The 16,921-nt window shown below is 49.2% G+C and overlaps 1 protein-coding gene across 5 annotated transcripts in view; it reads right to left on the bottom strand.

Annotated features, from left to right (window-relative positions):
* Nucleotides 1-1,015: 1,015 nt before the first annotated feature.
* LOC119957193 (interleukin-12 receptor subunit beta-2-like) overlaps nt 1,016-16,921 on the bottom strand; it is a 105,020-nt gene continuing 89,114 nt past the window's right edge. For all 5 annotated transcript variants that reach the window (XM_038785001.1, XM_038785004.1, XM_038785002.1 and 2 more), the window contains 2 exons: nt 14,194-14,287; nt 1,016-1,995 (listed from right to left, as the gene is read on the bottom strand). In XM_038785001.1, coding sequence (XP_038640929.1) covers nt 1,627-1,995; nt 14,194-14,287 — 463 coding nt within the window. In that variant the 3' untranslated portion in view covers nt 1,016-1,626. The remainder of the gene's footprint in view (nt 1,996-14,193; nt 14,288-16,921) is intronic.

Genomic DNA, 16,921 nt, shown 5'->3' with positions numbered 1-16,921 from the left:
TGGGACTAGCTGGGAATGGGACTAGCTGGGAAACGGGACTAGCTGGGAATGGGACTAGCTGGGAAACGGGACTAGCTGGGAAACGGGACTAGCTGGGAATGGGACTGGCTGGGAATGGGACTAGCTGGGAAACGGGACTAGCTGGGAAACGGGACTAGCTAGGAATGGGACTAGCTGGGAATGGGACTGGCTGGGAAACGGGACTAGCTGGGAATGGGACTAGCTAGGAATGGGACTGGCTGGGAATGGGACTAGCTGGGAAACGGGACTAGCTGGGAATGGGACTAGCTGGGAATGGGACTAGCTGGGAATGGGACTAGCTGGGAAACGGGACTAGCTGGGAACGGGACTAGCTGGGAATGGGACTAGCCGGGAATAGGACTAGCTGGGAAACGGGACTAGCTGGGAATGGGACTAGCTGGGAATGGGACTAGCTGGGAAACGGGACTAGCTGGGAATGGGACTAGCTGGGAATGGGACTAGCTGGGAAACGGGACTAGCTGGGAACGGGACTAGCTGGGAAAGGGACTAGTTGGGAATGGGACTAGCTGGGAAACGGAACTAGCTGGGAAACGGGACTAGCTGGGAATGGGACTAGCTGGGAAACGGGACTAGCTGGGAATGGGACTAGCTGGGAATGGGACTGGCTGGGTTGCTCTCTTGGGCACCAGTGCAGACACGATGGGCTGAATGGTCTCCTCTCTGCTGTAAATAGGGGCTGGTTTAGCGCACTGGGCTAAATCGCTGGCTTTTAAAGCAGACCAAGGCAGGCCAGCAGCACGGTTCAATTCCCGTACCAGCCTCCCCGAACAGGCGCCGGAATGTGGCGACTAGGGGCTTTTCACAGTAACTTCATTGAAGCCTACTTGTGACAATAACGATTTTCATTTCATTTCATTTCGAATAACAAACAAACATTACCAACAGTTTTTTGAAATCTATATTGTGCTGTTCATAGATGTTTGAGAGCCTACATTAACATTTTATTGTTAAAATACCGATTCAAGCAAATTACTACTTTTTTCTCATTTGACTTTATTCAATATTCAACTTGAAGAATTTACAATCATATACGAAATATGAAGCTGGTGATCACAATCGGATGCTGAGAAGCATTGTCAAGCCACCAGTCTGAGTTTTGGAAAACAGAAGGGGGGCTGGTTGGGGTGTCAGGAAAGACTGGAGGATGACAGGCTCTCAGTCCCGAGAACAGGTAGCTTGTTGACAACTTCTCAAAGGTATGTAAAGCATGTGGCATGGCGCGAAACATTTACTCCCCTTGAAAGTAATGGATGAGTAAAAGAAGAGAGTTGGTGACCAGCTTCAGGAGGTCACAGAAAGACCAGACACAGTCTCAGTCAAAGAATGAGGTACAAATCCTGGAATTGTGTCCGGAAAGGTTGGAGAACATAGATTTCCATGGAACACTGAGGTTGACAGGCCCAATGGCTTCCCTTATCCCTCCTGCTCATCTTCTTTGATTAGATTTGCTAATCTGGTGCCTTCATGGGGCTGAGGCGAGCAGCAACAGAGGCTGGTTTATGTTATGTGTCGAGGTTCTCTGTTACCTCAGTCCACTGAGGTTGAAAGGTCACCAGCGATACCTCCCAATCCGAGCCACTCCTCTCAGTTTTCTAACAGCCATTCGTTATTGAGCAGTTCTTCCTCTGATGGCATGAAATGTTTCTCATAACCGGAGATAAAAGGGGCTCCTCCCCCCAGTAATCTTGTGCTGCTGGGTGTCTGATCCACGTGGCTCTCACCCAGAAAACGGGAGGCCTCTGGAGGTTTCTCCACACCTGGAGATGGAGTCTGTGACTCGGGAGTTTTAATTGTGGTACAATGTTGATCTTCCATGCTGGGCTCCCTGTCTGTTTCCAGAATGGAATTGTTTCTGTTTATTGACGGAGCCTCAAAGTTCTCATTTTCAATCTCTTCCACTGCTGCTGGCACTGGCTCATCCAGCAGGTAAGGTTGGTTTGGAATGTAATTGTCCTGATGATAGATAGAGAAAAAACAAAGATTAGAACTCATAGTTAACAGCAGTTTCTCCTTGATTTTGTCAAAAAAAGGTTCAGTCATAAAATGTTGTAAAAGCTCATTTCATAATGGTTCAAAATCGCCATTATGCAAAGTGTAATCCGGTAGAGTGTGGCTCTCTGAGGCACCTATAATTCGGAATTTTCACACAAACATTCTCTGGTGCAGAGAGTCCAGGTTCCAGCCCCGGGGTATACAATAGTGGGAGGACACGAGACAGTGGCTTTCTCAAGCTGTAATGTGTCTCTGAGCACAAAGACCTAGACCGTGGAATGTGCCAGTTGGCAACACTTGGTTGTCAACAACCCTTTGTACTGGAAGGTTACAGAGACCAAAGAGCATATTCACTGGCCCTCCAGTAGCAGTTGACGTTTGTCTCGCTGGGCGTCCCTGGGAACAGCCCGTAGAGCATACAGTCCTGTGTCACAGAGTTACCCAAGATGAGTCTCGACAAAAACTACTGCATCTCTTTGCAGACCTTCTTTGCAGAATGACATTCTGGAAGGAAGTGGATAATGGTCACAGCCACCTTGAGGGTATCATGAGGCGCCCTGTGCATAAAGGATCTGACAGGGAGTGCCCTTCCTACCACCTGCCAAACTAATTCTTGGGCCAGTTTGAACTGATAGCAGAAGCTCATCAGTCAACAGACAGTGAGCTGAAGATGGCAACATCATCCATGTACAGGAAGGCTTGGACCCGAGTTCCTTCCCTGCTTGGGGTTGTCAGTCTCTTATGCCCTTATCTTTTTTTTAAAAAATATTTTATTGAGGTATTTTTGGTACAGTAACAACAACAAAATAAACAATATACATGAAACCATAAGCATAGTGCAAAAGCCATTTACCTCTCGTACAGGTCCCACCATTATTGACCCCCTACTCTAACCTAATACTCCCCCCTGGCCATGCAGGTCCCACTCTTATTGACCCCCTACTCTAACCTAATACTCCCCCTCCCCCGCCGTGCAGGTCCCACCCTTATTGACCCCCTACTCTAACCTAATACACCCCCCCCGCCGTGCAGGTCCCACCCTTATTGACCCCCTACTCTAACCTAATACTCCCCCCCGGCCGTGCAGGTCCCACCCTTATTGACCCCCTACTCTAACCTAATACTCCCCCCCAGCCGTGCAGGTCCCACCCTTATTGACCCCCTACTCTAACCTAATACTCCCCCCCCCCAGCCGTGCAGGTCCCACCCTTATTGACCCCCTACTCTAACCTAATACTCCCCCCCCCCCCGCCGTGCAGGTCCCACCCTTATTGACCCCCTACTCTAACCTAATACTCCCCCCCAGCCGTGCAGGTCCCACCCTATTGACCCCCTACTCTAACCTAATACTCCCCCCCGGCCGTGCAGGTCCCACCCTTATTGACCCCCTACTCTAACCTAATACTCCCCCCCGCCGTGCAGGTCCCACCCTTATTGACCCCCTACTCTAACCTAATACTCCCCCCCCCCTCCCGTCTGCTGACGATTAATATCCCGCAAAGAAGTCAACAAACGCTTGCCACCACCCATATCTTTCCTGATAGACTCAATTAAATGTTGAATACAGCACAAGAACATGTGATGAATGTAGGAAGTTTTTATATAGAGTGCAGTATATATCTGTTGCAGTAATATTATTGAAAGCCTGGGTTAAGATATGTAAATAGATATTTGTTGCAGTGATATTTTCAAAAATCCTAGTTTAAAATACAGGCAGGCGGTGAGACTGCAAAAGATGAAATTAAGATGTTAGAGATAGAGAAATACAGCACAGAACAGGCCCTTCGGCCCACGATGTTGCGCCGAACTTTTTGTCCTAGGTTAATCATAGAATTTTGGACAATTTTTCATGGCCAATCCACCCAACCTGCACATCTTTGGACTGTGGGAGGAAACCGGAGCACCTGGACGAAACCCACGCACACACGTGGAGGATGTGCAGACTCCGCACAGACAGTGACCCAAGTCGAAATCGAACTTGGGACCATGGAGCTGTGAAGCAATTGTGCTATCCACAATGCTACCGTGCTGCCCTTAAGAAGTTAACCTACACTCCATTATTCTACCCTAATCCATGTACCTATCCAATAGCCGCTTGAAGGTCCCTAACGTTTCCGACTCAACTACTTCCACAGGCAGTGCATTCCATGCCCCCACTACTCTCTGGGTAAAGAACCTACCTCTGACATCCCCTCTATATCTTCCACCATTTATCTTAAATTTATGTCCCCTTGTAATGGTGTGTTCCACCCGGGGAAAAAGTCTCTGACTGTCTACTCTATCTATTCCCCTAATCATCTTATAAACCTCTATCAAGTCGCCCCTCATCCTTCTCCGTTCTAATGAGAGAAGGCCAGCACCCTCAACCTTTCCTCGTATGACCTACTCTCCATTCCAGGCAACATCCTGGTAAATCTCCTTTGCACCTTTTCCAAAGCTTCCACATCCTTCCTAAAATGAGGCGACCAGAACTGCACACAGTACTCCAAATGTGGCCTGACAGTGGGATAATTATTAATTTCAACCATTTACTTGTTTACAAAGAGATGCTTAATGGAACTTTGTTATGATTGCTGGAGTTTCCCTGGAGAGTAGATAATTTGAGACATTGTGTTTAAACTTAGGTAAGCAGGTCATGGAGCGTCTGAGTGAGATAGAGATTATGTAATCAATGGGAGCAGCCAAGTCTGTCTGTAGTTTTGCAGATTGATATACGTTTTGCAGTCTGCTAAGAGTTTTTAAATTGAGCAGCAGTTTTGCCAAATGTTGTCAGGTTGAGCAGGAATCTGACAAAGGCAGAAGCATTTGCAGGTTGTGCCTGGAAAGTTCTCTCTCTACTTTTCAGAAAGTCCAAAGATGTGCAGGTTAGGTGGATTGGCCATGATAAATTGCCATTTGTGTCGAAAATTGCCCTTAGTGTTGGGTGGGGTTACTGGGTTATGGGGATAGGGTGGAGGTGTTGACCTTGGGTAGGGTGCTCTTTCCAGGAGCCGATGCAGACTCGATGGGCCGAATGGCCTCCTTCTGCACTGTAAATTCTATGAAAAGGAAATCTCTACATAAGAGGACAGGAAGTATCCCCGTGTTTGCTAACTTTATTTACCAGTGGCTTATGACCTGTAATAGGCTTTGCTTAATTGGAGATAGAGAAGGAATAAGTTCGTAGTTGAAGGGTTTCCTTTGAGTTTTCAGAATTGTTGAACTATTAAAGCTATTTTCTGTCATATTAATGTGGTTACTCCTGTGTTAATAACATTTGTTGACTTCCGGTGGCGGCCATAGAGTGAGTGGTCGCTCATTTGGTGGCTCCCACTCAAGGCGGATTGTTTTGGTCGTTTTCCTGTGCTAACATAGAACATAGAACGATACAGCGCAGTACAGGCCCTTCGGCCCTCGATGTTGCACCGACATGGGAAGTCCAAAAACTAAAGGCCATCTAACCTACACTATCCCATTATCATCCATATGCTTATCCAATAAACTTTTAAATGCCCTCAATGTTGGCGAGTTCACTACTGTTGCAGGTAGGGCATTCCACGGCCTCACCACACTTTGCGTAAAAAACCCACCTCTGACGTCTGTCCTATATCTATTACCCCTCAATTTAAGGCTATGTCCCCTCGTGCTAGCCACCTCCATCCGCGGGAGAAGGTTCTCACTGTCCACCCTATCTAACCCTCTGATCATTTTGTATGCCTCTATTAAGTCACCTCTTAACCTTCTTCTCTCTAACGAAAACAACCTCACGTCCATCAGCCTTTCCTCATAAGATTTTCCCTCCATACCAGGCAACATCCTGGTAAATCTCCTCTGCACCCGCTCCAAAGCTTCCACGTCCTTCCTATAATGAGGCGACCAGAACTGTACGCAATACTCCAAATGCGGCCGTACAAGAGTTTTGTACAACTGCAACATGACCTCATGGCTCCGGAACTCAATCCCTCTACCAATAAAGGCCAACACACCATAGGCCTTCTTCACAACCCTTTCAACCTGGATGGCAACTTTCAGGGATCTATGTACATGGACACCGAGATCCCTCTGCTCATCCACACTACCAAGAATTTTACCATTAGCCAAATATTCCGCATTCCTGTTATTCTTTCCAAAGTGAATCACCTCACACTTCTCCACATTAAACTCCATTTGCCACCTCTCAGCCCAGCTCTGCAGCTTATCTATGTCCCTCTGTAACCTGCAACATCCTTCCGCACTGTCTACAACTCCACCGACTTTAGTGTCGTCTGCAAATTTACTCACCCATCCTTCTGCGCCCTCCTCTAGGTCATTTATAAAAATGACAAACAGCAACGGCCCCAGAACAGATCCTTGTGGCACGCCACTCGTAACTGAACTCCATTCTGAACATTTCCCATCAACCGCCACTCTCTGCCTTCTTTCAACTAGCCAATTTCTGATCCACATCTCTAAATCACCCTCAATCCCCAGCCTCAGTATTTTCTGCAATAGCCGACCGTGGGGAACCTTATCAAACGCTTTACTGAAATCCATATACACCACATCAACTGCTCTACCCTCGTCTACCTGTTCAGTCACCTTCTCAAAGAACTCGATAAGGTTTGTGAGGCATGACCTACCCTTCACAAAACCATGCTGACTATCCCTAATCATATTATTCCTATCTAGATGATTATAAATCGTATCTTTTATAATCCTCTCCAAGACTTTACCCACAACAGACGTTAGGCTCACTGGCCTATAGTTACCGGGGTTATCTCTACTCCCCTTCTTGAACAAAGGGACCACATTTGCTATCCTCCAGTCCTCTGGCACTAATCCTGTAGCCAATGATGACATAAAAATCAAAGCCAAAGGCTCAGCAATCTCTTCCCTGGCTTCCCAGAGAATCCTAGGATAAATCCCATCAGGCCCCGGGGACTTATCTATTTTCACCTTGTCCAGAATTGCCAACACTTCTTCCCTACGCACCTCAATGCCATCTATTCTAATAGCCTGGGTCTCAGCGTTCTCCTCCACAACATTATCTTTTTCCTGAGTGAATACTGACGAAAAGTATTCATTTAGTATCTCGCTTATCTCCTCCGCCTCCACACACACAACTTCCCACCACTGTCCTTGACTGGCCCTACTCTTACCCTAGTCATTCTTTTATTCCTGACATACCTATAGAAAGCTTTTGGGTTTTCCTTGATCCTACCTGCCAAAGACTTCTCATGTCCCCTCCTTGCTCGTCTTAGCTCTCTCTTTAGATCCTTCCTTGCTTCCTTGTAACTATCAAGCGCCCCAACTGAAACTTCACGGTTCATCTTCACATAGGCCTCCTTTTTCCTCTTAACAAGAGATTCCACTTCTTTGGTAAACCACGGTTCCCTCGCTCGACCCCTTCCTCCCTGCCTGACTGGTACGTACTGATCAAGAACACGCAATAGCTGTTCCTTGAACAAGCTCCACATATCCAGTGTGCCCAACCCTTGTAGCCTACTTCTCCAACCTACACATCCTAAGTCATGTCTAATGGCATCATAATTGCCCTTCCCCCAGCTATAACTCTTGCCCTGCGGGGTATACTTATCCCTTTCCATCACTAATGTAAAGGTCACCGAATTGTGGTCACTGTCTCCAAAGTGTTCACCTACCTCCAGATCTAACACCTGGCCTGGTTCATTACCCAAAACCAAATCCAATGTGGCTTCACCTCTTGTTGGCCTGTCAACATATTGTGTCAGGAAACCCTCCTGCACACATTGTACAAAGAACGACCCATCTAATGTACTCGAACTATATCTTTTCCAGTCAATATTTGGAAAGTTAAAGTCTCCCATAACAACTACCCTGTTACTTTCGCTCTTTTCCAGAATCATCTTCGCCATCCTTTCCTCTACATCTCTAGAACTATTAGGTGGCCTATAGAAAACTCCCAGCAGGGTGACCTCTCCTTTCCTGTTTCTAACCTCAGCCCATACTACCTCGGAAGAAGAGTCCCCATCTTGCATCCTTTCTGCCACCGTAATACAGTACTGTCCTTGACTAGCAGCGCCACACCTCCCCCTCTTTTGCCCCCTTCTCTGATCTTACTAAAACACCTGAACCCCGGAACCTGCAACAACCAACCCTGTCCCTGCTCTATCCATGTCTCTGAAATGGCCACAACATCGAAGTCCCAGGTACCAACCCATGCTGCCAGTTCCCCTACCTTATTTCGTATACTCCTGGCATTGAAGTAGACACACTTCAAACCACCTACCTGAACACTGGCACCCTCCTGCGAAGTCAAATCTGTGCTCCTGACCTCTATACTCTCAATCTCCCGTACCCCAAAACTACAATCCAGGTTCCCATGCCCCTGCTGAATTAGTTTAAACCCCCTAAGGGCATAGTATTTGAGGGGAAAAGGTACAGCCATGCCTGGGGAAGGTAATACTCTTCTGGTATGGTTGGTGGACAAGGAGTGGTGCAAGAAAGAAAGAGCAGTAGGAGCAGGAGAGTCTTCATGCTGCATCATAGGAAAAGAAGCCGGAGGACAAGGGGGTGCGCTGCCTGCCTAGTGGTCATTGCAGCAGTCCTTGAACAACGAGTTCCAGCAGCAGAGGAACGAGGCCCTGGACGTCCTGACCGAGGTGGTGGAGCCTCTAGGATTGAGCGAGTTTAGCAGAGGCTCGGGTCCCAGGGCCAAGTGGAGGAGGTGGTGGGGGAGCACGCGAAGCAGGTGGCCTTGTTGGCGGCAGAGTTGGGAGTGATGCGGGACAGCCACAAGAGGCTGAGGGAGAAGGTGGAAGATCTGGAGATTCGCTCCAGAGGCAAAACCTAAGGATTGTCGGGATGCCTGAAGGCTTTGAAGGCACGGAGGCTGCTGTGTATGTGGCAGGGATGCTGGAGACGCTGATGGGGGAGGGGGCCTTCGATCAGCCTCGCGAGGTGGACCGAGCGCACAGGGTGCCGAGGAGGAGGCCCCAGGAAGGCAGGCGAGCCACTGAGGGTGATGGTGGTGCAGTTGCACCGCTTTCTGGAGAAAGAGAAGATCGACGGGCAAGGCAGACTACGAAATGTACATGGGAAAGGAACGAGCTGTGGGTGTACCAGGAGCTGGTGAAGAGGAGGGCCGGGTTTAATTGGATGAAGGCTGTCCTCTTTGAAAAGGGGGTGAAGTTTGGGGTATTGTACCCGGCCCGCCTGTGGGTGACTTTCCAGAAGAAAGAGCCTTATTTTGACACTAGAGTCAGCGGTGGAATTTATGAAGGACAATGGACCGGGAGGAGTGTGAGGACGTTGGATTTTGGAAGCGTTTTGTGCGCTTCTGAAGTGTTTGTTGGTGGGTTTTCTGGGGCAGGTCCTTGGGAGGGAGCAGTGAAAGTGAGTGGGCTTTTTGTTACTCTTTAGAGGTTGGCGGTTGAGTTGGTTGTGGTGGGGGGACTGAACTAAGGAAGGGTGGTTGGAGGCCTTGGGCTCACAATGCTCTCTGGGGGGCTAGTTAATGGGAAGTGGGGGTTGCCAGGAGGAAGGCATTACAGGGGGGGTTGGTGGAGTTGGTTCTTTGTTTGAGGGTGGGAGGAGGAGGGTTAGTGACATGGGTGTGGCACAGCTGGGAAGGGATCGATGATGGTGGACATGGAGAGTGGGCCTGGGGGACCACGAAATGCAGGCCTGTTGAGCTCAAAGCAATGGTTAATTTGAACCTGCTTCGTTGTCCAATGTTACTGTCTAATATGTCCAAAAAACAATATGGCTGATCGGCAGAGGAAGGGGGCAGAGAGCTCCCCGACTAGGCTGGTCACATGGAACGTGAGGTGGCCGGTGAAACGGTCGCATCTGAGGAGTTTGAAGGCGGACGTGGCTCTTTTGCAGGAGACGCACCTGAAGCTGGGGATCAGAAGAGGTTGAGAAAGGGATGGGCGGGGCAGGTGTTTCATTCGGGTATGAAGACAAGGGATGGTGGTTAATAAGCGGGTTGTGTTCGAGGTGGGGAGTATTGCAGCTGATCCAGGGGGATATATGTGATTGTCAGTGGGAAGCTGGAGGAGATGCCGGTGGTTCTGGTGAACATTTATGCCCCAAATTGGGATGCCATAGATTTTATGAGGTGGGTGTGAGGGAAGAATCCGGACTTGGACTGGCGTTAGTTGATTATGGGGATGATTGTAACATGGTCATAGATCCAAGCTTGGACCGGTCGAGTCCCAAGTCATCAAAGGCGTCGGCAGTGGCGAAGGAGCTCAGGGGGTTTATGGAGCACATGGGGGGGAGGGGGGGGGGGGGGCATGGAGGTTTGGGAGGCCGAGGGTGAAAGAGTTTTCATACTTCTCCCATGTGCACCGGTTGTACTCCCGGATTTATTTTTTTGTGTTGGACAATGCGATACTGGCAGGGTGGCCGACTCGGAGTATTCGCCGATTGTGGTTTCCAACCAAACGCCACACAGGGTGACTTTGCGGATGGCCAGGGGGGGAGTGCCAACGACCACAGGGAGGGCTGGATGTGGAGTTGTTGGCGGATGAGGAGGTGTGTGAGCGGGTGAGGGCTGCCATTCAGGGCTACGTGGAGCTGAACAACACGGGGGAGGTCACAACCGCCACGCTGTGGGAGACACTCAAGGCTGTAGTCGGGGCGGGGGGGTAGGGAGGGGTTTCTATCAATTCAGCCGCATAGGGAGAAAACGGAATGGGAGGAGAGGGCAAGGCTGGTGGTCAGGATTTTGAGGGTGGACAGGAGAGATTCAGAGGCAGGGTTGCTGTAGGAGAGGCAGAGGCTCCAGATGGAGTTTGGGCTAGTTTCTACAGGGGTGGTGATGGACCTGGAGGTGTTCAAGGCGTTCTATAGGAGGCTCAGCAAGTTAGAGCCCCCAACCGTGGGAGGAGGGGATGAGGTTCCTGGATGGATTAAAATGGAGGAGGGGCTGGTTCAGGGACTGGGGGCTCCAATTGGGCTGAGGGAGGTGATGGAGAATATTGGGACGGTGCAGGCAGGGAAGGCCCCGGGGCGGATGGGTTCCCGGTGGAGTTTTATGGAAAGTTTGGGGCGGACCTTGGCGATAGAGCCACTGGCATTGGCACTTAGGGCGTTGAGGGGCTGGAGAAGGATTGAGTGGGGCAGCGTCCAGCAGAGGGTCTCATTGTATGCGGACAAACTGTTATTATATATTTCGGACCCGGTAGGCAGCATCGGAGGCATCATGGAGATCCTGGGGAAATTTGGCCTATTCTCGGGATACAAACTGAACATAGGAAAGAATGAGGTTGTTCCCGATTGAGGCCAGAGGGCGAGAAAGGAGATGAGGGGAGTTGTCGTTTAGTGTGGTGGGGGCGAGTTTCAGATATTTGGGTATCCAGGTGGCACAGAGATGGCGCAGTTGCATAAACTGAACTTGGCTCAGCTGGTGGAGCAGATGAAGGGGGTCAGTGAAAATGACGGTTCTGCCAAGGTTTCTGTTTGTATTTTGTTCCCAAGTTGTTTTTTAGCAGGTCAGTGTGTTGATCTCTGGGTTTGTGTGGGCGGGGAAGACACCGTGGTGTGACGGTCTTTCTTGGAGCAGGAGCGAGGCGGGAGGGGTTGCTGGCATTGCCGAGCATAATGAGCTATTATTGGGTGGTGAACATTGCTATGGTAAGGAGGGGTCGGTGTGGGGGTGAGTGGAGGTGGCATCGTGCAGGAGTACGTGTTTGCAGTGTTATTGTTGCTGCCTTTACCGTTCTCGCCGGCCAGGTACTGCGCGAGCCCAGTGGTGGTGTCGGCCCTCAGGGTGTGGGGCCAGTGGAGGCAGCACTTGGGGCTGGAGGCTGCCTTGATGTGGGTGCGGATCTGTAATAACCATAAGTTTGTGCCGGTGGGGCTGGATGCAGGTTAGGGGGGTGACGGCAGGCAGGGATTGAGCACTTCGGTGACTTGTTTATAGGGGGTGCCCGGGGGGCGGGGGGGGGGGAGCCGTGAACCACGTCCACATGTTCTGGGCATGCCCAAGACCGAGGGGGTTCGGGGATGTGATGTCCGAGTTGCTGGGCGTGGAGGTGGGTCCCAGTCCGGAGATGGTGATATTTGGGGTGTCGGAAGATCCGGGAGAGAGGCCGATGTTTTTGCCTCCCTGATAGTCCGGAGATGGATTTTGCTTGGGTGGCGGGACACGGAGCTGCCGAATGCAGGGGTGTTTGGTTCACAGAAGGTGGAAGCAGTTTATTCATTTCTTTGAGGAGGTTTGAGGGGTCAGCAAGTCGGGGGGGGGGGCGGTTAAGGGGGTTAAAATGGGGAAGGCGGGATGTGAGGTAGGGGTGGTGTCGGGGAGCAGGTGGGATGTGGTTGTTTGTTTATTGAATTGTTTTGTTCTAATTCTTTTTGTATATGTCTTGAATAAAAATACTTTAAAATAATGTTTGTTTAGATATATAAGATCCCAGCCAGGGCAAATCTTAATCCAATTGGCCATGGGAGAATTCTATAGCCTACAGTAAGCAATGAAATGAGTCTCCACTTTCTAATCTCAATCCCATACTCCAGCGTTCTCTCCAAACCCCTTAACACCTTTAGAGTTCTATTCACCTACCCTGCACATCTTTGTGTTGTGGGGGTGAGACCCACGCAGACACGGGGAGAATGTGCAAACTCCACACAGACAGTGACCCGGGGCCGGGATCGAACCAGGGTCCTCGGCGCCGTGAGGCAGAAGTGCTAATCACTGTGCCACCGTGCCGCCCAGACAGCTTTAGAGTTGAACAGATTTTTGATAGACAAAGGGTGTCAGAGGTTATGGGGGGGGTCAGGCAGAAAAGTGGAGTTGACATCACAGTCACATCAGCCATGATATTATTGAATGGCAGAGCAGGCTCGACGGGCCGAGTGGCCTAATCCTCCAATGTTCATCCTGTTTCATGGAGCAGATGCTGGACCAGAGATGATCTTGGAGGCCTCGGAGTCAAAGAGTGAGGCTTGCTGGCTATCCGCCTCTTAGTGATCTTCTCTGACATCAACCTTCTTCAACTCCAAACGGAGCAGATTTGTACTGCTTTTCTCGATGTCGGACAGTTCCCTCTGTCACTTTCACCTCCTGAACACCTTTGAGATTGAAAACCTCTTTACGTTCCCCTTGATCAGCTTCCTACCAGCATGTCCGGGTCTCAAAAAGATGTTTCATTGTTCTCCAAATCTTTCATGAATCAGTCCTCAGGAGTCAAAAGCAGTTATGGAGGATATAGCAGAACCAATAGTTCAAGCCTTCTCTATTTGTGCTTCCCTGTTATCAAGCTCACTTTTATTGACAATGCTCACATTTAATGTCATGATGTGGAGATGCCGGCGTTGGACTGGGGTGAGCACAGTAAGAAGTCTTACAACACCAGGTTAAAGTCCAACAGGTTTGTTTCAAACACGAGCTTTCGGAGCACGGCTCCTTCTTCAGGCTCCTTCATTCACCTGAAGAAGGAGCCGTGCTCCGAAAGCTCGTGTTTGAAACAAACCTGTTGGACTTTAACCTGGTGTTGTAAGACTTCTTACTGTGCACATTTAATGTGGTGACCCTCCCTGGGGTATAGATTCTGGGATACAAGTCACCCACTGCACCTTGTCCATTCTCACATAGGATCAGGCAAATATTTGGTTTCCAGCCTCTACGTGACTCACAGCACTCAATTCTCCATTCAAAGCTCAGTGACTCGCTGCACCTGTTATAGACCTGGGTCGATTTACAACAGCAAAGTCAACAACTTGCATATTGAGAGCACCTTAAATGTTCCAAAACCTTTCACAAGAACATTACCATTGAACCTGATACTGAGTCACACAAGGCTTGCTGATCAAAAGCTTGTCACACAGGTAAGTGTTTGAAGGTGGAGAAAGGTGGAGAGGGTTATGGAGGAAAATTTCAGAGCTAAGAGCTGAAGCATGGTCACCAGCGGTGGGGCAATTCAGGGGTCTGGAGACAGATGAGGCTGAAGGAGATTACAGACATTGGACCATCTAGAAACCTGAACACAAGAATGAGAATTTTAAAATCAATCAGTTCCCTGTGCGTGTAGAGTTTGGAAAGCCTGAAAAATCAACTTGGCCTATTCCTCACCACCCTGAAGGGGAAGAGGTGAAGGATGGTGGTGTGGCGGGGGGATGAGGGGGAGCTGTTCAGTTCAAGGATACTCAATGTCTTCTCCCCTGAACATTGAGAATTTTGATTAAAACAACATGGAACATGGAAGTCCTCACCTTTGGGGAGTGGCCAGTGACTCTGCTGTTTCTGGGATCTGGAATTTTCTGGCAACACCACTCAGGTAAGTAGAAGGCACCGCAGCTTTGTATCCTGAAAGAAATGCAGCAAGAACAGACAATCAACCTGTTTAACTGTCCCACCATTTACTTACTTTAGTTCAATAACCCTGAGTATCCTTGCCTCACAGAAATCTATCAATCTCAGTATTGGAATTTTCAATTGACCCTCAACCTCAACGACAGAGCGTACCAGATTTCTACTATGGAAAGGAAGGCTTCATTCCATCTAACTGAATGGCCGAGTTCAAATTTTAAGGTTTTGGCCCCTTGTTCTGTGTTAAGTAATGGGTTAAGAGATATTCCAATTAGTTGTCTCATTTATGTTAAGTGTTCAATGATTGACACTGATATGTAAAGGGGCTTCAGGTGGACTCTGGAGCTTGTGATGATCTGTAGAGTTCTGTGCAGAGTGAGTTTGAACCATTAAAGGTGTGTTGGTGGAAAAGGAGCTGAACTCTTGCCTCTTCATACCACAGCATCTAGTACATTTTACATTCTGGACTCCCCTCTCAGAGGAAATAGGCCTCATGGGGTTACATAGAAGATGTAATACGTAAAGCACAAGAACAGCCAACTTGTCAATGCTGTACTTGAACCACCTTTCGCCCTACTTCACCTCACACTACCAGAATATCCTTCTGTTCCTTTCTCCTCATGTCCCTCCCTTGTTTGACTGCCACTTAAATGCATCAATTCACCGTAACTGCTCCTTGTGCTGACAAGTTCCACTTTCTCACCACTCTCTGGGCCCTCACAGCACAAGGCGCTAGTCCAACATTCAGTGCATTGAATCACCCAGGAGGGTGGCTGACAAGCGCTGAGGGGCGAGTGGGGTGGAAGAGGCGAGGTTTGGGGCCAGGGTTCTTGACGTTTCACACAGACACAGCTAGGTAGTTGGTGACACAGATGACTGGAGAAATTATTGCCATCTCAGCATGCCTGTTCAAATGTGGTACAAATCACATCTGACAGTACCAGAGATCATTAACATACATCTTGTGTGGATACAGGCTGAGCTAACTTTTAAAATTGAACCCCTCTCTATAACTTCTCAGTATTGGGCATGGTGCAAACTCATTGCAGTACCTGTGTAATATTTCAGTAAATCAGCAAGGTATTGGTGAAGAATGATGGCAAGACCTCACCCCTGGAACTTAACTTCATCTGAAGCTCACTCAACTGGGCACCAGCGGACCACCTTCCCCCTCTGCTTTCTTTCCACTGCCTGGTACAGATATCACCCCGATATCAGAGGAAATTTGACAAAGGATGGTGTGGGCACACAAGGCTGTGAGTGCACTCACTATACAGGCACACACAAGTCACATGTTTCCCCATGACGATCAGTGTCTATTCATATGCAAGCACAAGTGTAAAGAAGAGGAAAGATCAAGGTAGCATTTGACCGACTCTGGCATCAAGGAGCCCAAACAAAACTGGAGTCAGTGGGATTCCGGTGGAGGCAGGGCCCGCTCTTGTTTGGAGTCATACCTGACACAGAGGAAGATGGTTGTGGTGGTTGGGGGTCAATAATCTCAGTTCCAGGACATCACTGAAGGAGTTCCTCAGGGTAGTGTCCGAGGCACAACCATCTTCAGCTGCTTCATCAATGACCTCCCTTCCATCATAAGGTCAGAAGTGGGGATGTTTGCGGATGACTGCACAATGTTCAGCACCATTCGCGACTCCTCAGATAATGAAGCAGCCCATGTCCAAATGTGGCAAGTAACATTCGCGCCACACAAGTGCCAGGTAATGACCATCTCCTACAAGAAAGGATCTAACCACCACCCCTTGACATTCAATGGCATTACCATTGCAGAATCCCCCACAGTCAACATCCTGGGGGTTACCATTGATCAGAAACTGAACTGGACCCAGCCACATTAATACTGTGGCTACCAGGGCAGGACAGAGGCTCGGAATCCTACGGCGAGTAACTCACCTCCTGATCCCCTCCAAAGCCTATCCACCATCTATAAGGCACAAGACAGCGGGGCAGGTGGTGCAGGAATCTCCTGTGGCCATTCCCCTGCAGAACAGATATACCGATTTGGATACTGTTGAGGGGAATGGCCTCTCAGGGGAAAGCAGCAACAGCCAAACTCGTGGCACCACAGTTGGTTCTGCTGCAGAAGGGAGGGGGTAATAAGTGTGACAGTGCAATAGTTATCGGGGATTCAATTGGAAGGGGAATAGACAGGCGTTTCTGTGGCTGCAAACAAAACTCCAGGATAGTATGTTGCCTCCCTGGTGCTAGGGTCAAGGATGTCTCGAAGCGGGTACAGGACATTCTGGAGGGGGAGGGTGGTCGTGGTACACATCGGTACAAACGACATAGGTTAAAAAAAGGGATGAGGTCCGAAAAGCAGAATACAGGGAGCTAGGAAGGCAGATAAGAAATCAGACCTCGTAGATAGTGATCTCAGGATTACTACCGGTGCCACATGCTAGTCAGAGTCGAAATGACAGGATATATAGGATGAATAAATACATGGCTGAAGAGATGGTGTCAGGGGGAGGGTTTCCGATTCCTGGGGCATTGGGACCGGTTCTGGGGGAGGTGGGACCTGTACAAACTGGACGGGTTACACCTGGGCAGGACCGGGACTGATGTCCTTGGGAGGTTATTTGCGAGAGCGGTTGGGGGTTTAAACTAATATGC

The sequence above is a fragment of the Scyliorhinus canicula genome, chromosome 25 (genome assembly GCF_902713615.1).
Source record: "Scyliorhinus canicula chromosome 25, sScyCan1.1, whole genome shotgun sequence".
Lineage (NCBI taxonomy): Eukaryota > Metazoa > Chordata > Chondrichthyes > Carcharhiniformes > Scyliorhinidae > Scyliorhinus > Scyliorhinus canicula.
Note: the sequence above shows the minus strand (reverse complement) of the source record. Positions and strands in the feature narration are given on the sequence as shown.